The 20,724-nt window shown below is 49.3% G+C and overlaps 1 protein-coding gene across 2 annotated transcripts in view; it reads right to left on the bottom strand.

Annotated features, from left to right (window-relative positions):
* MRC2 (mannose receptor C type 2) overlaps window positions 1-20,312 on the bottom strand; it is a 58,734-nt gene extending 38,422 nt beyond the window's left edge. For both annotated transcript variants that reach the window (XM_043904963.1, XM_043904964.1), the window contains exon 1: window positions 19,639-20,312. In XM_043904963.1, coding sequence (XP_043760898.1) covers window positions 19,639-19,759 — 121 coding nt within the window. In that variant the 5' untranslated portion in view covers window positions 19,760-20,312. The remainder of the gene's footprint in view (window positions 1-19,638) is intronic.
* Window positions 20,313-20,724: the final 412 nt, after the last annotated feature.

Raw genomic sequence — 20,724 nt, 5'->3', positions numbered from 1 at the left:
AGCGCCAAACGACTACCCCAGGTACTTTAAACTGATAACCCACAGGCAAATCACACACAGCCTTCCCCGTACGTGAAAGCCAAGCGAGCCAACATTGAAAAGGGGAGAGCTTTCACATAAAAATCTGAATCTTCAGCATCTCTCAGAAGCATTGGGAGGCCTGTCCATGTTGAGCCAGTTACCTGCAGGGAGCCAGCTGCAGTTCCTGGGGTTCCTGCCCATCTGAGAGGGGCTCACTGGTTTGCCACAGCCCCCCCACCCCAACACTGAAGTGGAATGGGAATGGCCATATGTCATCACTTTTGAACTACTAAGGAGAGTGGAGAAACATTCTTCAATATTCTGGTCTCTATTAAAAATGACCAGAGGGCTGTGCCTATTTCAAAACTGGGGAAAAAAAAAAGAAATGTGTTGGGAGGGGGGTCCCTCTAAATTAGGCTCCACTGCCCCGCAAACACAATGTCCCTGTGCCAGGCAGCGTTCCTTTACCGAGATGTGTCTGAAACACATCACGATGATTCTGAGAAATCGTGACACGTTTCATGACAAGCTTCTGCTCTACTCACTGGCAGTCCAGTGACTTTCTGACATGGCAGTATTCAAGGACTTGTTTGGTTCTCAAAGCAAGCTATGGCACTGTTTTTAAAAAACTGTGATGAGAAAAACGACCCTTTTGAGAAACTGCCTTTTACAGTGTGACAAGCCTGCTTACACCCAGAGTCTGGACATTTAGATAAGAACCTGTGTTTGGGATTTCCACCGTAAGTCCCTGCTTTGCTTTTGAGGGGCACCTTTTATTTTTTAATCTTGTGGCTGTGCCACACCATGAAGCACGTGGGATCTAGTTCCCTGACCAGGGATCGAACCTGTGCCCCTTGCATTGGCAGCGAGGAGTCTAAACCACTGGACCACCAGGGAAGTTCCAGGGGGCGCTTTTTAAAATAACCACTTACAGTTGAGCCTTTGAAAAAACGGCGACCTCCGCCCAAACCACCTTGTAAGTATCAGGTGCCTCCTACCTGCTGTCTTGCCCCCTGTGTCTGAGGGCTGCCCTTCCCTTGGCCCCCTGGGCCACCAAGCCCCTCCTCCTCACCCTGTTTCTGGAATCAAAAAGCAACAAGTTGTTGATTTTTCTTCCTCTGTGTTGGTTTACTGAAATTGTCCCTTCCACCTAGCAGCCCCAGGCTTTTCACTTCCCCACAGCAGGAGTTCAGTGGATAAAGAAATACCTGCCAACCGACCCCAATCCACGTGGGTGGCCTGTGCCTCCTCTAAACTGCATATCCTTAACAAACATACCAGCTCCAGCTTCTCAACGCAGAAGTTACATGAACTCAGAATCCTTTTTGCTCGGGAACCTTCAGGATCTCCCTAAAACTGTATGCCAAAGAGTAAACACTCACTGACTTCTGCAGTGACAGACCCATGGAAACTTCCTTACCCACACAGCCTCCAGAAGCCTGGAGAAGGGCTTAGAAGGGTGACTCTGGAATCTGGACCCACCCAGGTCCCAATCCCTTCTGGGGCCAGCTGCAAGCCTCACTGTGGGGAAGACCCCAATATCACCCATCACATGAGTTTCTGGGAAGATTAAGCAAGAGGATGCATAAAGATGTTCGGTACCTTTAGCCCTTGGTAATGGAAAGCCATTACTGTTTTTTGACATTGAGTAGCCTCTGCCCCAGTGGGGGCCATGAGCTCCAGAATCTGTTTGTTTCACAGCAGAGAGCCTGGGAACCAGGCCTCAACAGACACTGCAATCTGGATAAGAGGAAATGATAAGAATAAATAAAGCCAAGGACTCGAGTGCTTAAGCTGCTCTTCAGAAGAATTAAAAGAAAAATAAATCCACTGTCCAGATGCAACGTCCTCCCCAAGTTCCCATGGGTGGGTCCCTGGCAGCTATTGTTTGTTTCTGACCTCTGAGTTTTGGGGACCCTCCTCAGGTGTGCCTGCAAGGGAGATGCCAGGAGAAGGGACTGTGAACAACGTGATGGGGGAAGAGGGGGGATTTCTGGGCAGGTCGGGGCAGCATGGGGCGGGCTGCTCTCCCTACCTAATTCTGGTGCTGCAGAAACCAAATCCAAGTGCAGCCGTAAAGGGAAAATGAGGTCAGAGCATGCAGCTGGGAGGGAGTGTGGAAGGAGGCGGCGCAGGGCCCCCACTACTTGGCGTGGCAGCGGACAGAGTCTGTATGGGACCCTTGCTGGGACTCAGGCTGTCCCATGGTGGCGGGGCTCCAAGGATGGAGGAAGAGGGACCTCCCTGGTGGTCCAGTGGCTAAGACTCTGAGCTCCCAACGCAGGGGGCCCAGGTTCCACCCCGGTCAGGGAACTAGATCCCACATGCCTCAACTGAAGATCAACTAAAGATCTCCCGTGCGGAGACCCCGCACAGCCAAATAAATGAATAAACAAATAAACAAATTTTTAAAAAAGAATGAGGAAAGGGTTGGGGCAGCACAGGCTGAGAATCTAAGAGTTCTGGCTCTGATTCTGCTATTACAATGTAAATGACCTGAGGGGACTAGGTTTTCTTACCTGTGGACTGAATTCAAAAACACCCTCCCTGCTTCTCCATAGGCTCCTGGGGAGACCTCCAGGGACAGATTTATGCAGATATTGACATGATTCTTTCAGGGTCTCTATTCCCCATTAAATGGCTCCTGCAGAGCAGGAGCTGTGTCTTATCCATCCATCCCCTTGGTTTGGGGCATACAACAGGTGCTCAATACATGTGTGTTGAATGAGCTGGACTAGGGGAAGTGGAAAGGCAAGTTGCACTGTGTCCCACAGGCAAAGTTTTAACATCTTCTTAATTTACATCCTCCTTTAAAAGAAGATCTTGGACTTCCTTAGTGGTCCAGTGGTTAAGAATCTGCCTGCCCATGCAGAGGACACCGGTTTGATCCCTGGTCCGGGAAGATCCCACATGCTGCAGGGCAACTAAGCCCGTGTGCCACAACTACTGATGCCCACGTGCCCTAGGGCCTGTGCATGAGAAGCCACTGCCGTGAGAAGCCCGTGCACCGCTGCTAGAGAGTAGCCCCCTCTCACCGCAACGAGAGAAAGCCCGAGTGCAGCCATGGAGACCCAGGGCAGCCAGACACAAGCAAATAAAATAATTTTAAAAGATCACGTGTGGACAACGAATAGAAGACAATAAGGGAAACATGAAATTATCTGTTGTGTGACAGTACCATTTCACCTCATCAAGGTAACATGTATGGCAGTCAACACTCACAGAACACTTTCCCCTGACCTCTCTTCTCATGGAATGGTACGATGTGTCCTAGGAATGTCTTTATACAGCCCTAAAAGTGCAAGGAAACATGTTATTGTGAACCTTGGAATTGGGGCCTGATGGCAAAAGAAGTATTTTTCTACATTGCCAGGAGGTTGGAATTATGCGTAACTTTCTATTATATTATTATAATGTTTCTAAAGTAAATAAAACTGAGGGAAGAGAGACGCAGTGGACATCTTAAGATCTCTGAAGGAACCAAACCTCTCTGCATTTCCCACAGAACCCGCCTCGGTGCTCAGTGTTTGGGGAGTTTGACTTGCTTTACCCTGGAAGCTACAAAGGGTCATATACATACACAAGACCACCGTATATACACACGTGACCGCCACCGTGATACTGCCCAGACCTCCAATGACACAACAGACTTGACCGACAGGAATGTCTGTGAGGGCCCTCCAAATCCGTCTCCCTCCCCACCCTTTCACTCCCTTTTTCTGATTCTGTCAGTATATTTTTAGGACCATATTTTTAAGAGTACTTCTCCCACAACCATCACATTTCCTCCCTCTCTGACATTAATTAAAAATCAACAGCATGGTGAAGAGAGCTCAGCCTCCGGGGCCATCACCGGGCTTGGATTCCTGCTCCTGAACCAGTCATTTGACCTCTTCGTCCTTCAGTGTCCAGACTCCTGTTTACTGCACAGAACAAGTACTGAGCACCCGGAATGTGCCAGGAGCTACGCTGCTGCTGCCCACTGGGCAGCTGGCAGGACTCGCTGAGACGAGGCACAGAAGGACTGACGCACCACGCTGTCCACACAAGTGAGCTCATGGTGGCAGTAGCCCTGGAGGCAAACACTTCTGCAGAAGAAGGTCCAAAGTCTTCAAAAATACAGACACTTGACCCAGAGTTCACTTCTCAGGAATTTAACTTAAAGAAATAATTAAGACTCTATGCAAATATGGATGGCTAATAAACACATGAAAAAATGTTCAACAGCATTTGTTATTAGAAAAATGCAAATCAAAACTACAATGAGGTATCACCCCATATTAGTCAGAATTATTGTCGTTCAGTCACTCAGTCATGTCCGACTCTGCAACTTCATGGACTGCAGCATGCCAGGCATCCCTGCCCTTCACCATCTTGCAGAATTTGCTCAAACTAATGTCCATTGAGTCAGTGATGCCATCCAACCATCTCATCCTGTTGGCCCCTTCTCCTCCTGCTCTCAATCTTTCCCGGCATCAGAGGGTTTTTTTTTCCCAATGAGTCAGCTCTTCAAATCAAGTGGCCAACATATTCGAGCTTCAGCTTCAGCATCAGTCCTTCCAATGGATATTCAGGATTGATTTCCTTTAGGACTGACTGGTTTAACCTCCTTGCAGTCCAAGGGATTCTCAAGAGTCTTCTCAAACACCAGTTTGAAAGCATCAGTTCTTCGGTGCTCAGCCTTCTTTATGGTCCAACAACTCACATCAATACATGACTCCTGGAAAAACCATAGCTTTGACTAAACAGACCTTTGTTGGCAAAGTAATGTCTCTGCTTTTCAATATGCTGTCTAGGTTTACCATAGCTTTTCTTCCAAGGAGCAAGCGTCTTTTAATTTCATGGCTGCAGTCACCATCTGCAGTGATTCTGGAGCCCAAGAAAATAAAGTCTGTCACTGTTTCCATTGTTTCCCCATCTATTTGCCATGAAGTGATGGAACTGGATGCCATGATCTTAGCTTTTTGAATGCTGAGTTTTAAGCCAGCTTTTCACTTTCATCAAGAAGCTCTTTAGTTCCTCTTTGCTTTCTGCTGTAAGGGTGGTGTCATCTGCACCTGTGAGAACGGCCACCATCAAAAAATCTACAAACTATAAATGCTGGGGGGGCTGTGAACAAAAGTGAACCCTCAGGCACTATTGGTAGGAATGTAAACTGATACAACCACCATGGAGAACAGTATGGAAATTTCTTTAAAAATTAGGGAAAAAAACTACCATATAACCCAACAGTGCCACTACTGGGTATATATCCCAAGAAAATCACAATTCTAAAAGATAACACGTACCCCCATGTTCACAGAAGCACTATTTACAACAGCGAGGGCATGAAAGTCACCTAGATGTCCATCAACAGATGAATGGATAAAGAAATTGTGGTGCATACATACAGTGGAACATTATTTAGCCGTAAAAAGTGAATTTGAGTCAGTTCTAGTGAGGTGGATGAAACTAGAGCCTATTAAACAAAGTGAAGTAAGTCAGAAAGAGGAAAACAAATACTGTATACCAATGCATATATATATAATCTAGAAAACTGTACTGATGAATCTATCTGCAGGACAGGAGTCGAGATGCAGACACAGAGAACAGACTTGTGGACACAGCAGGGGCAGAAGAGGGTGGGATGAACTGAGGGGGTAGCAGCACTGAAACATATACATTAGCATATGTAAATTAGATGGTCAGTGGGAATCTGCTGTATGATGCAGGGGCTCGTGAGAGTGCCCCGTGAGAACCCAGAGGGTGGGATGGGGCGGGAACACAGAGGGAGGGGACATATGTATGCCTACAGCTGATTCATGGCGATGTATGGCAGAAACCAACACAAGCCTGTAAAGCCATTATCCTCCAATTAAAAATAAAATAAATTTTAAAAAAAGAATCTATGCAAAGATTTTGCTACACAGCATTACTGATAACAATGACTGGGTGAAAATTAATGTCCAACAATACGGCATTGACAGAGTCAAACGAAACACATTCATGCAATGGGGAACTATGCGGACAACACTAATCAACTTGTAGGAATATTCTGACATGAATAGACGTTCACACTGGAACTGATTTTTAAAACCTGGATATACGATATGACCTTGTTTCTATTTACTTTTAAATCAAGTAAAGTCTGAAAAGACCTTTGTGCCTGCTTTTCATGAAACCTGGGAGTCCAAATCTCCAGGCGTGCTTGTTTACAGAGCAAGCGCCCAGCCCTACAGCGTGGGTGCATGCTAAGTCGATTCACTCCTGACTCTGCGATCCTATGGATTGTAGCCCGCCGGGCTCCTCTGCTCATGGGATTCTCCAGGCAAGAATACTGAGGCGGATTGCTGTGCCATCCTCCAGGGGACCTTCTGGACCCAGGGATCGAACCCAAGTCTCTTCTGCTTTGGCAGGCAGCTTCTTTACCACTAGCGCCACCTGGAAAGCCCCAGCCCTACAGACGGCCTACTGAATTAGCTCAGAAAGAAGGAATATCTGTAATGTAAATAAGACTCCCAGGTGATTCTGAGGCTCACCAGAATCTCAGAACCACTGTACATGCCCAAGTGTTAACAGTGGTTATTACTGACGTGTGGGATAGCTGGTGATTTTTATTTTCTTCTCTTTGTATTTTCTACAACTTACATGTTTGGAAATTAAAAGAGATATGACCTGAATGTCTAACATGGGCTAGTTATGGTACATCTGTACAATGGAATCTTACACAGTCGATGGAAGTATTGGGTGGAAATACACTGATGACATATTGGCATATGAAAGATGTTACAAGTCACTAAAACCTTTATGTCGAGTTTTATAGAGAGGGAGGGGAGGGGAGGGGAGGAGAGTTTGGCAGCATAGTCTCTAAACTGTTAATAGTGGCTGTTTCTTATCTGTGAAATTTTAGGTAACCTGTGTTTTTTTTGTAACTTTCAACTTTTGAATTGTGTACTATTTGTTTACAATCACCAAAATGTATTCCGATCGTGAAAAAACATATATGTAACACTGTCCTTCTGCAGTCTTATTCAAGTTTGCTAACTGAGGCTGCCCACAAGTTCAGATGAGCTGCTGAGGGTCTTGAGGGAGTGAGAGTTAGGGCAACAGAAAGGTGTGAGTGCATAAGAGGATGAAGCCTTCCAGTGAAGAAGAGAATCCAGTCTGACCCCCAAGGGTTTTGTAAACTTTACTAGGAAAAAAAACACAAGAGTGTGTGTGTGTGGGGGGAGGGGGGAGGTTTAAAAAAGATACACACACACACACACACACACACACTTACTGTATGTACTACATGGCTTGTGGGACTATTTACCGGATCAGGGATTGAACTCAGGCCCTTGGCAGTGAAAGCCTGGAGCCCTAACCACTGGACCACCAGAGAATTCCCCCCAAAATAAAAATTTTAAATGAACAACCAACAGGGGAAAGATATTTCTAACAAACGCGGCAAGGAGTTCATATAAGCCAATGAGAAAAATATAGAGACCCAGTAATTTTAGGCCCCTAAGACCTGGAGAGATGAGATGATGAATATGTCTGAACAGGCAGTTCATGAAGAAGAAATATACACATCTAATGAAGTTACAGAAAAATGTGTAAAAGCATTTGAAAGCACTGGTAATACTGGTAATGTTATTATTTGCTGGATCCAATCCTTGGCTACATGGGTGTGTTCAGTCTGTGAAAATTCATTGAGCTGAACGTTTATGTTGTTCACTTTCCTGTATCTATATAGTACACCAAGAATGAAAAACTTTAAGAGCAAAAAATGAAAAACACAAAATAAGAAATTGGGTGGCAGGAACAGCGTGAGAGAGAGAAGTACATGGGTAAACATTAAGTACTGCAAAGTTCTCTCTGTCTTGCCTAATGTCCATTGTATTATAACGCATACTTGTTGACAAAAATAAAACAAGACCATGCAGGAAGCCAAACAGACATAGACTGCGTCCCCTGCTCTGCCACTCACGAGATGCGTGATCCTGGCTCACAGCCTTGCTGCCTCAATTCCCTTATCCATGAAATGGAGGAATGTGAGGATTAAAAATATGGTGCATGTGCAATTGCCTAATACTGACCCTGGCAGATTAGACGTGCTCAGTAAGTATTAACCTGGTTTCCATTTCCCTCATTTATTACACAGTGTTGTATAGAAACGTCATAAAGATTTCAAAAAGGAGGAAGCCTTCCAAAAGCCTGTCCCCTGATCGGCACTTATCTGATATGCACCCCAATCTCGTCCGTAAGGACCACCTTTTAGAACATGTATTACTGAGTTTGCCTTCTCTCTGGTTGTCCCTTGTGTAAACACTCGGTTGATGAGCGCCAAGAACAAGGGGTTTGCATTTGAGGGTCTGTTAATGGAAACGGCTCGAGGCCGGTGCCTCACCTGTCATCCAGCTCTTGCTCCTGAGCGTCCCAAGCGCCCCTTCAGGAACCCAGCTCAGAGGGTGACCCTCCTACACCAGCCTCCTTGCCGGCCAGTAGGTGAAGCCCAGCTCAAACTCATCATTTAAAAAAACAACAACAACAACAAAACCAAGAGGGGCAGGCGGGGAGTGGCTTGGGAAAACTAACCGAGGTCCCAGCCAGCTGGGTCTCAGTCCCGGGGGCCACCCACCCCGCACCAGGTGTCCACTCTTCCCTTCTGCAGCCCGACAAGGTTCCCTTCAGTTCAGTTCAGTCGCTCAATCGCCTCCGACTCTTTGCAACCCCATGGACTGCAGCACGCCAGGCCTCCCTGTCCATCACCAACTCCCGGAGCTTGCTCAAACTCATGTCCATTGAGTCAGTGATGCCATCCAACCATCTCATCCTCTGTCGTCCCCTTCTCCTCCTGCCCTCAATCTTTCCCAGCATCAGGGTCTTTTCAGATGAGTCAGTTCTTCGAATCAGGTGGCCTTAAAGTATTGGAGCGTCAGCTTCAATATCAGTCCTTCCAATGAATATTCAGGACTGATTTCCTTTAGGATGGACTGGTTGGATCTCCTTGTAGTCCAAGGGACTCTCAAGGCTTCCTTAGCACTGGGAGATCGCCCCCTCTGATTGGCCCCATGGAATCACGTGCTGTGGGTGTGGCCCTGTTAGGAGTTGGGAATGAGCATGGGTGAGATGGGAATCTCCCAGTAGGACAGGGAGAAAGCTGTCCTTTGCCACCCATTGCTGCCAATTATAGACATGCTAAAAGAAAAAAAATCACCTCTGTCAAATAATCACTACACAAGAGAGGACTTCCCAAGTGGATAATTATCTGCCCGTCAACGCAGGGGACACAAGTTCAGTCCCTGGTCTGGGAGGATTCCACCCGCCCCAGAGCAACTAAGCCTATGCAGCACAACTACTGAGCCCCAGCTCCAGGGTCCACAAGCCACAACTACTGAGGCTAGCGTTTCTAGAGCCTGTGCTCTGCAACAAGAGAAGCCACCACAATGAAAAGTCCAGGAACCACAACTAGAGAAAGCCAGTGTACAGAAATCAAGACCCAGTGCAACCAAAAATAAAGTAAATAAATAAATTACAAATATAAATACCTAATAGAGCAGAATGTGACAAATGTAACTTCTGCTGAATTTTGGTGTGATCTTTACCAATTTTATCTTGCCTACTTACTTCAAATACAAGTTATGTTCATTTATTGATATATACTGCACACACACTCCCAAACAAATGCTTCTGAGTCTTGTTTTGCACTTAACATTTTAGAAAAAGGACTGTAATATGTCTTTTAATTTTGTAAAAACCATTTTAACAGCTGTATGCTATTCCATGACAGCATACATTTCACTTACTCATTCTCTATTACTGGTCTTCAATTTGTAAGCAGATTCTCCTCAATTATAAATATTATATTGAACGTATTGTGTTACATCACTCTTTCTTGGTACTCTGATGGTACTCTGAGAAGGATATCTTTTTTTTTTAATGCTAGTGACATTTTCCAAAGCATACTGGACATCAGTATTTCTTCTTTGTGAACTCTGTTCCCAGCCTTTACTGGCTCAACTTAAATGCCTTACAACTAGTGGAGGAACTTCCCTGGTGGTCCAGTAGCGAAGAATCCACCTGCCAATGCAGGGGACATGGGTTCAATCCCTGGTCCAGGAACTAAAATCCCACATACTAAGGGGGCAACTAAGCCCTTGCATCACTCTAGAGCCCATGCTCCACCATGAAGACCCAGTAGAGCCAAAATAAAGAAATTCAATAATAATGAGAAAAAACACTAGTGGAGGTTCCTGTGTTTTTCTCATTGGCTTACATGAGCTTCTTGCCATAAATTTTCCAGATACCTTCCGTTTTTCTTCTAAATGTTATCTGGGACACCCTCTGGTTACAACTCCTTCCACTAGGGGTAACCGCCATCTGACTGCAGCTTAGGTCAGTGTTGCCCTCTTTTCTGTACTGCACATACATGGGATCACACCGTACAAATGCCTTGCATTTGGTTCAACAGTTTTGTGAGCTTCATCCACACCGTCACGTATGCTGGAGGTGGTTCCTTCTCATTGCTGAATACCACTGAACTGTGTGGAGCCGCCACAACCTAACCATCCCATTGTTGACGGGCATTTGGGTAGTTTTCAGCTTGGGGCTATTGTGAACAGTGCTGCTAGGAGCTACTTTGCCTTAGAAAGAATGTCGTTTAGTTTCTTAAATTACCTACCAAATAAAAGGAGAAAAGGTACCTTTTTAGTGAAGAAATCTGGTAGACACCACCTGAACCAAGTGATCAAAGTCAGCATCACCCGTAAGACAACAAACTAACTGAACGTGACACAATGCAAAGAACACATTTGTGTCCCACACCTGTGGTTTTCCTCCCAAAAATGTTTAACATGAATTTAATGATTAAACAATCAGATAAAATGACTGCTAACATTCTGTCACACGACTGGCCTGAAGTCATCAAAAGTGGAATGTCATAGGGACTTCCCTAGTGGTCCAGTGGCTAAGACTCCAAGCTCCCAATGAAGGGGGCCTCGATTTGATCCCTGGTCGAGGAACTAGATCCCACATGCCACAATGAAGATCGAAGGTCCCACGTGCCACAACTAAGGCCTGGCACAGCCAAATAAATAAATCTGCAATGCCATATAATAAAAAAAAGACCAACTATTTTAGATTAAAAGAGACTGAGAGACACAACATCCAAATTGAGTTCTGGACTTAAGTAACAGCTGGTATCATGGGGACAACCGGAGAAATTCAAACCCAAACTGCATATTAAAAAAAAGAACTGTTGCATCTGTTATCTTTCTTGAATGTGATTATGGTTTATAGAATGTCTTTGTTTTCAGTTGATACATGGTGAAATACTGATGTGAAATGTCATGTCTACAACTAATACAAAGCTTCAGCACACACACGCACACACACACAGTGAGGGAAAGCAAATGTGGCCAAACGTTAACCATTGGTGCTTCCAGGTGGAGAGTAAACGTATGCTCACTGCATTTTTCCCCCAACTCTTCTAGTCGTTTGAGACCGAGCGTAATACCAATATAGTCCTCTGAGTATTTTTTTTCCCATTCAACATTTTGTCTCTAAGAGTCACTCACATTGATGCATGTATTGAGATCTGACAATTCACTACTGCATTATATTTCATTGTTTGTTTATACTCTGTAATTATCCATATTTCTTTCAAGGTGCATTTTTGTTTTGGCTAGTGTAAAACAGTGTTTCTAAACCACTCTTATCTCCTCAGATCCTCAGAAATGAGGTTAAGCATCTGTGAAGTTAGGAAATCCTTTCCTTGGGGACCAAGACTGACTGCAGGGCCATTTCCTGTTGAATTCCTACTTGACCAGGCTGGTCTGACTCAGGGCTATTCTCTTTGTGGTCAGACGGGTTCCTGACCCTGTGTCTGATATTTCTGAGCAGTCTATTGCTTCCATCTTCTAACAAACTTAAAATTGCACCTAAAATGAAATCAGTGCACATTTGCTTCTGGAACGTTGCCCTACACTGGGGGTGGGGTGTTGCTCTTAAAATGTAAGCTTCAGGAAGGCAGGAGCCTTGCCCGGTTTGTTCACCACGGTGTCCTCAGCATCATATACTACACAGAGCAGTGTCCGTGCTCAGGAAAACAAAAACAGAACAGTTAACCGAATGAATGAGAAACTGCTTGTCAGGGATCAGGCATGTATCTTCACTTAATTACTACCAGTGTAATTACAAATTATTTTGTAACCTTGTTTTGTGGTCATGAGAAGTTTCCTTCTTAGATATATTTCCACATACTAGCATTAGTTCTATATTTGTTGTTCAGAACTACATAAGTTGTCCATTGTGTTAAGATATCTTGGTTTGATTAGCTATGTTCTTGCTGTTGGGCCTCTAGATGGTTTCCAATTTTTTTTGCTACTACAAATAGTTACTTCTATGAACATTTTTTTTCCTCTTTGAGGTTAATGACTTACAAATTCCCCAAGTGGAATTATGAGGTCAAAGGATATGAAGTCTTACTTATCTAGTTTCTTACATCTTGTCTGAGAGACTGAATCCAGAAAAACTGAACTAATTTACATGCCCCAGTCATACAAATGAGTTTCCTCACAGATCTGCCATGATTAGGTTTTGTTTTCACTAGCTTAATTACATATTTTTGAAAGTTACTGTCTAGTGATCTTTGCACTTTCTACATGACAAACTTGCCAGCTGAATTTTCTGTTGCAATCAGCTAGAAATTGAAACTAAAATTTTAGAATTATAATCCAGTTGTCCCATACCATTTGCAAGTACAGATTCCTTTTCATATCAGTCTGCTGTTTCAGGCATGTCTCACGTTAAGTTCTTATAACAGTCTAGGTCTATGTTTGAAATTTACTCCAGTCCACTGGACTTTTTTTCTGTTCAATTCAATGCCATATGTTTCTCACGATTGTGACATCACTTAAAACTCTGGAAGGGCAAGTCTCTTCACTGCCTTTCTCCTACTACAAACAAAATTCTCATCACAGGAATAAATTTATAACCGTGTGAGGTGATGGGCAGTATGATAACTAAACTTACATGGAGATCATTTTCCAACATGTGTGCACTTCGTTGCTCAGCGTGTCCGACTCTTTGCAATCCCAGGGACTGGAGCCCAGCCAGGCTCCTCTGTCCACGGAATTTTCCAGGCAAGAATACCGGAGGGGGTTGCCATCTCCTACTCCAGGAGATCTTCTCCACCCAGGAGTGGAACCCACATCTCTTGAGTCTCTTGTATTAACAGGCGGATTCTTTATCACTGCACCACCTGGGAAGCCCCATTTTGCAATATACAAAACATCAAATCATGTGTACACCTTAAATTTAATATAATGCTATATGTCAATTACACTCAATAAAACCTGTGCGGGGAGCTCTTTGGAACACCTGTCTGCTTTGATTGAATTAACATTTACTAAAGGATACCGTGTCCAAGGTTGGAAGCTAACAAAGCCTTGCCCCGGAGGCGCTTCCAGTCGGCGAAGAGGGGGTAAGAGTCTCCACCTGGCGGGCGGCAGCGATGAATTGCGAAAGCAGACTGGGGAGAAACGCCCCTTCTAGAAGGCTAAAGCTGCGGGTGAGAGCGGGGACTCGGAGCCACACCTGCGGGGCCACGCCCTCCTGGCGGCGGAGAGAGAAGCAGGGGCTTCACACGCAGGACTCGGGGCATCCGAACGCGACTTGCTCAAGGGTTTGAAGAGAAAGGCTAGAACCTGACCGTGGAAGGCCTCGAATTCTCAGTTCAGAAAGTTGAGACTGGCGATTAAAGCGGCCCTTTTGAATCATAAGTCTGGCAACGACGTGGACTCTGGACTGAGGTTGGAAGCCAGGAGGCGGAGACCGCGGGTGCAAACCGCATCGCAGAGGCCAGAGGGAGAGAGAACTTCCAAACGGTGCCCATCAACAGGGAAGCAGCAAAAAAAAAAAAAAAAAACCCCCAAAAGACAGTACATCCTTCCAATGGACTACTGAGCACCGTTAAGAATGACACAGCTCTGAAGCCTGTCATGGAAACGCCACGAATATTACAAAATAAAATTTATTGTACAGCATAAAACGTAGTCCTGTTTGTGTAAAAGGAGTATTTGTATGTGTGTATATGCATGAAAAACGGAAGATCACCACAACTACTGACAGTGTTAGGCTGCGGGTGAAGAGAAGTGAGGACCTCAAATCTTTTAAACTTTACCCCTGTATGGCTGACCATTTTCCACACAGCATGTATTATAAAACACAGTATCAGCAGCAGGCATGCTACAAGATGAGGCCAGGGCAGGGGCACGGGATTTACTAATTAGGAAGCCTAATTACCAGAGCCCCTGGGAGGCAACTTCTTAGAGGAAGGCTAGATGAGGTGGAGTGACTGTTGGCTGAAAGGGCAGAGTCCCAGGAATTCGGCTCCAAGGGAAGTTTAGCCGAAGAAGCTTCATTATAAAGAGAAGCAGGAGGGGAGTAAATTGAGGGGCTTAAGGGGTAAGGACAACTGAGGATGGGTTTTTTGCTTTTTTTTTAGTACTTAAATTTACTTTCAGAAAAAGCATGGTTACTTTTAGGCACTTAACGGTAGTTAGCAAAGTGTCACCAAGCAGTAATGGATAATCAAAGACCTACTTTGATAAAATTAAAAAAAAAAAAAAGTGGCTGCAGTTTAGAACTTTGTTGAAGATTGTGTTTTTTCATGTTTTCTCTCCCCATAAAAAAAAATAGCACTAATTTAATATTACTTGCTAAGACGTGACTGTCCAGCATTGTTCCATGTATTTCATACATCTATTATGTCATTTCTTTTTTTTTATGTCATTTCTTATGACACCCCTACGAGGGACTATTTATTTTTACAGATGAAGAAACGGGAGCCTCTGCCCGAGTTAACACAGCTCTGCTGCTTTATGGCTTATAAAACAAAGCGGGGGCGGGGTCCCAGCCACGCCCCTCGGCCTCAGTCTACCTGGGGGTGAGCTGTGTCCGCCCCTCATTCCATACACTTTCTGAGGATGTCGGGAGAGGCTGGGCAACGGGCTTCCTGTTTTTCCCTGTAGAAGCTTCAAGCCCACCACAGCAGCTTCTCACCGTGTCCTTCTGGAGATGACCCCCAAGAAAAAGAGAAAAAAAGCGCGCCCCCCATGCTGGCGGCCATCCCTGTGTTCGCCTTCTGTCAGCTTCTCTCCTTAGCCTAGGGGAGCCCAAGAGGCAGTCGGGGATCCTTCTGAGAATCCTGAGTCTTGAAGGAAGGGCGGTGGCAGTCAGGCCAGAAGAGGGGAGGGCGTGCCAGGCAGACGGAAGGGTGTGCGCAAAGGCCTGAAGGTGGCAGGGGGTGAGGCAGGCACGAAGGTTCCGGGAGGAAGGAGGAGAGCAGGCGGAATGTGTGGGGGGCTGAGAAGAACCTGAGGGTTCCTAGCCACTATCTAGCAACACAACCAGGGCTTTTTTTGGGGTGGGGAACAGGATGCACAGTCAAAGGAACTCAAGTTGCGGGAGGGCAGAGCCCAGGAGAGGCAGACAGCGTGGGCCCAGCCAGGCAGGATGGGAGGGGTACACATGGTCAGGGGGCTCAGAAGAGGGGGCAGAGGACCCAAAGAGGGGGAAGGGCAGGAAGGAACGTCACTAACCACTGGAGCTCCACGCGCAGCCGCGGGTGGGGGCCCAGCCCAGCCTGTCCTCTGAGGAGCTGGAACTGCGCAGCCTTCATCCCGCCTGCCTGTTGACGACACAGCTCCCGCTGAGGAGTAACTGGGATCTGCAGGGCCCAGGGCGAGGTCCAAGAGCTGCGTCACCGCTCCATGGCCCACCCCACCCAGATTTATAGGATCCAGTTATGGGAAACTGGCCGCCCCCCCACCCCCCATCTCATAACGTACTAAACAGGAAGGACACTTCCTGTCGGCAATGCCCAGGCCCTCCAAGCCCAGGGACCACCACTGGGGGTGCAGGGGAGGTGGGCTCACAAGAACAGGCGGAGGTCATTCCTGCTTGCAGCACCACCCAGGCTCAGTAAACATCCTCTGACAGACTGGCTGAATGACCATGAACCCCTGACCTCGGGGTAACGGGGCTCTTGCTCCATCGGACCCCTTCAATCCCTCAGGAGCAGGCACCTCAGACCCCCTGAGGACACCAAGGGGGGCTTGGTCCTGCGTCTGTGGTCCCCGGGATGGGGGGGAGAGACCAGCGCCCAGGCAGCTGGGGGGTAACAGAGGATGCCCACCACCCCTTCCCGGGACTCCCCTCTGGAGGACACGTGGAGAGGACGTTCTAGAGGACTTGGAGCCCTGGGGGGTACCTTCTACGACAGAATTTTCCAGCCTTTCCTAACATACTTATTTCAGACTCTCAGTGAGGTCCGGTACTGAAATGCTCAGGCTCAGTAGCCACACCTGGGTTCGAATCTCACTTTCACCATGTTCTAGCGGCGTGGAGGTAGGATCTTACGCAAACCACCTAACATCTTTCAGCTGCTGACAGCCAACATGTGAGAGTTGATGAGACCTAGAGGAACTCTTGCCTGAATACCACGCATGCAGAACAGCGCCCAACGCTTGAAGAATGTAGTCATTGCGATACCACTTCACCCTGTTGAAGGGCGCAATGGGGCTCCTAGTTAATGCTGAAATTAGTGGTGAATCCAAGTGAAGGCCTTCTGAGAACTTCATGGGGCTTCTGAAATGCTCTCATCAGCCCAAATCAACCACACCCTGCAGGCTTCAGAAAGCTGAGATTTCTCTACTGTGCGCAATGGGGACCAAGACCCTGGCCGCCGCCTCCCCCTCTGCCTACGCCCTCAACTTGTTCACATCACCCCAGGGGAGGGCCAGATCTCAGCGCTAACCACAGCTCAGCCGGTCACTGTCTCAGCCCTGGCAGCTCACAAAAGGCAAGTGGTCGGGGGAGCAAGGAAGACTGACTTTTGGGGGTGGATGGGTGGATGGGGGCAGTTAAGAACTGCCCCCTCTGAACTGCATGACTCACCAGGACCTGGGCCGGAAGTGCAGGCGATCTGTCTGTCTGGCAGTAGCAGCAAGTACCTGATGCCTTTCCAAAGGAGTGCCTCCCTCCCTGTCCTTTAGACAGCAGAGTCAGTCCCCCTAGAAAGATTTCCCAAGGTCTCCTCGCTCCTGTACATGGACACCTGATCCCAGGGCTCCCAGCAGCCTCTTTCTAATCCGCACCTCATTCCTCTGCTCAGAAACTCCCAGGGGTTCTCCAGGGCTCCCCACCGCCAGCCAGCAAGTCACTCCCCCACTCTGGCCTCTTGGAAACCTGGCCAGCTTCCTCTTCAGTCGAGCTTCTCCCCCACCCTACTCAGGATCTCTCCACCCCAGCCCGGCCAGCTTCCACAGCCTCTCCAGCACAGCCCAGCCGGCCTTCCCAGTCTCCCTGCTCTGCTCCCCTCCCTGCCTCCTTCCTGGGGGCCTTGGTGACCCCTTGCCTCACACAGTTTCTTCTGCCACCAACATTTTCTTTCTCTGAGGATGCAACTTTAACTCCTCTGTACCTTCCTTCCTCCCCAAGTATTTGGCTCAGCGCTGAGCAGTAAAAGCTACAAAAATGCATCAGTACTGCAATTAAGAGAGTCTTCCAGCCACAAGCTGTGTGGGTGCTCCTCTGGGTACTCCACAGGGGATGGTAGAGAAAAGACGGATTCTCCCATCCCACACCAAGAGGCTCTGCGGTCTTCCATCCTCTCCCCTCCTGGTGGTCAGGAAGCACCCCGCCCCCAGGGTAAGTTTCACCCCAGCAGCGCTGGCCTGCCAAACCAAATCCTATCTCCCACAAGCATTTCCTGGGGCCATTCGGATCCTGGTGCTGGTAAATTCTTCCCAGGGACCACCTAATTCGTCAGGTAGAGGGGGATGAAGAAGGAATTTGCTGGAAGAGGAGTATTCTGGGCAGAGGGAACACAGCAGGGGAGGACCTGCAACATCTTGCTCAACTGCTGCTCTGGGGACCAGGCTATACCCACCCAGGGTCCCCTCCGTGCACCCCTGCTCACACCTAAGCTTCTTCGAGAGTAACCAATGCAGTGCCGCTGGGACAGGCCCCTCCAAGGCTATGGGGGCTACAAACCCAGGGACACAGCCCGAGGAAGGGCAAAGGGGGGCCAGGAGGAGACCCAGAGGCAGAGGGCCACTCCAGGCGGTCCCCCTGACCCAGCCTCTCTCCAGGCATTTCCAGCTCACTCTGTCAAAGGCGCCACAGGGGAAAAGGCTGAGTCAGCACTCTGGCCACAACCCTCCCAGGGCCTGCCTGGCTTCACAACTGAGCTATGGGGCTCTGGAAATGGCTCCTCCACCCCTCCCACTGGGCCTGCCTTCACAGGGGGCGAAATCGCAGGCAGGAGGGCAGCCTAGGTGCCTGGACCTGCAGTGGATGGGGAGTTACTGCCTGGATTCTGTTTGTCCGACATTCAGCTCCAGGTGGTCAGAATTCAGCAGGCGAGGTTTGCTCGGCATGAATATGCGTCACCCTGGCCCCCACCTCACACAGTGGCTGGGCACAATCTGGGCAGATACGTGTCCCGGTCCTCTATGGGCAGGCAGGCAAACTCAGCAAGCACTGGCCACAGCTAGAGGTCCCAGATCCTCCAGGGGACTGTCTGGGCTTCGCACAAAACTACACACGCTGCACTGTCCCCTTTCACTCAGCCTCATCCCCAAATTAAACATAAAACAAGACCAAGCCTTTTTCATAGGCCCAGCACCTGGGCTGTAATAACTACACTCGCTGGCAGTTCCAGCTCTGACTCCTGCGTACCGCCCCCCTCCCAAGCAGAGCTTCCCCTTTCCCCCTGGGATTACCGCTGAGGGGTCTGTCTGTCCCCACACTTCAGTGTCACCCTTTGAAAGAGCAGCAGCAGGAAGAGAAGACCCAGCTCTGGGTTTCTGTTTTTGCTGCTCGGGTCCGTGCATCGTTAGCAGCTCTCTGGCCGTCCAAGATCTGTCCACTCTGGAGGGCAGCCAGCTGGGTCAGAGCCGCCCACACAACACTCTCTTCACTACACACACACACAAACACACACACCCTTGCCGAAGCCTGCTACATCCTTCTGATGACAAAACTGCCCCACAGAGCTCCGTTCAATTGATGCGGATGCCGCCTGCCACGGGCTGTCCTTTGAAGACCAAGTGTGGAAAAGAAAATACCGACACCCCCGAGGTGCCGGAAAGGGCAACCAAGCCCTCACGAATAATTCAAAAACAACAATAACGCTTTGGTCCCGAAGCAAAGCACGAAGTCCGGCCTGGAGTCTCCGCTGGTTTCCCCGGACGCGCCCTGCAGGTCCCCGGGCCCAGCGCAGGGCAGGCGCCGGGTGGTCTTAGAAGGCGGGCGCGGGGGTCCTCCCGGGGCCCGCCCTCTTCCTCCGAGGCGGCTCGAGACCCCCGGGCTCCCCTCCCCCGCCGCCCGCCACATCTGGTTCCACTCAGGTCCTCCCCCACCTCCAGGCGCGCTCCTCCTCCCTCACCCCTGTCCGCCCCCCCGCCCGCCCCGCTTTCAGAAAAGCGGAGACGATTTTTTAAAACCCAGTCACACACATACACACACACACGCACACACGTCCTGCAAAGGGGGGGAAAAAAAAAGGAGGGAAAAGTCGAGAGAGGCCCGCTTCTCGGTGCTCCCCCCGCCCGGCCCCCGAAGTTGACCAAGTTGGAAGCGCCTTACCCGAGAGGGAGTTGGCGGCGGCGGCGGCGGCGGGGCGGCCGAGGTGCAGACCTCCGAAGAGCAAGGCGCAGCGCAGCAGGTGATGAGGCCAGGGCGCGAAGGCCGGCCGGCCGGGCCCCATGCCCGCGGCGTGGCGTTCGGGGGATGCGGGGACCGAGGGAGCGCGGGCGCGGCGCGCGATGGCTGCAGGGGCGCTGGGCTGTGTGACCACCCGCGAGGGGCTCGCGTCTTCCTCCGGGTCGGGACGAAGTGATGCCTCCCGGGGAGAGGAGGGGAGGAGGAGGAGGGAAGAAGGCAGGCCGGGCGGAGGGAGGGCGGAGGGAGGAGCGCAGACCCGGGGAGGAGGGTTGGAGGGGCAGCGGGGAAGGGAAGCGGGCAGCGTGGGAGGGGAAGGGGAGGAAGAGCGGGCGGGCGCGGGGCCCGGGAGGGAGAAGGGGAAGCGGGAGAGGAGGATCCGCGGGGTCGAGGAGGACCCCGGCGTGCACTCTTTTTCTCTCGCTATCCGCTTCCCTCTCTCCCCGCCTCGCCTTCCCTCTCTTCTCGGTCCGGGCTTGGAGCCCCAGACGCTGCGTCACAACTCCCCGGCTGGCTGTGCAAAACTTTCCGCAAACTTCACCGCGTGGCGGGGCGGGGGCGCACGGCTGACCCAGGCGGCCAGACCCGGGCCACTGGCGCCCCCTGCGTCCCGCCTCTTTCTGCCAACGTCTTCAGCGGCCGCTACCTCCACGCGGAGCGGGACCCCTCCCCCGGCCGGGTGGGGAAGGGGCGGAGCCCAGGGCTCAGCCACCCGGGCAAAGATGGGGGAGGGGGAGGCAGGGTCCCTGTGCCTGGTGCGGAGCGCCAACGTTTGCAAGTCTTGTTTTAGCATTTGCGTGAACCCCGTGTCAGCGTCCCTGTCGCAGAGGGGTGTCGTGATTTTGCTAGATGGGGGCTGTATCCAGAAAGCCAGGGAAAATCTGTCCCTGGACGTTCCAGAAGACAGCATCGCTCTCACTAGCAACCGGACTGTTGGCGGATCTCAGAGGATCAAATGGAAATTTCATAAAAGAGAAGACAAGCCACAGTTATTCCGTATTATGCAACAGG

This window comes from Cervus elaphus, chromosome 5 (genome assembly GCF_910594005.1).
Source record: "Cervus elaphus chromosome 5, mCerEla1.1, whole genome shotgun sequence".
Classification (NCBI taxonomy): domain Eukaryota; kingdom Metazoa; phylum Chordata; class Mammalia; order Artiodactyla; family Cervidae; genus Cervus; species Cervus elaphus.
This window is presented reverse-complemented; position numbering and strand designations above follow the sequence as displayed.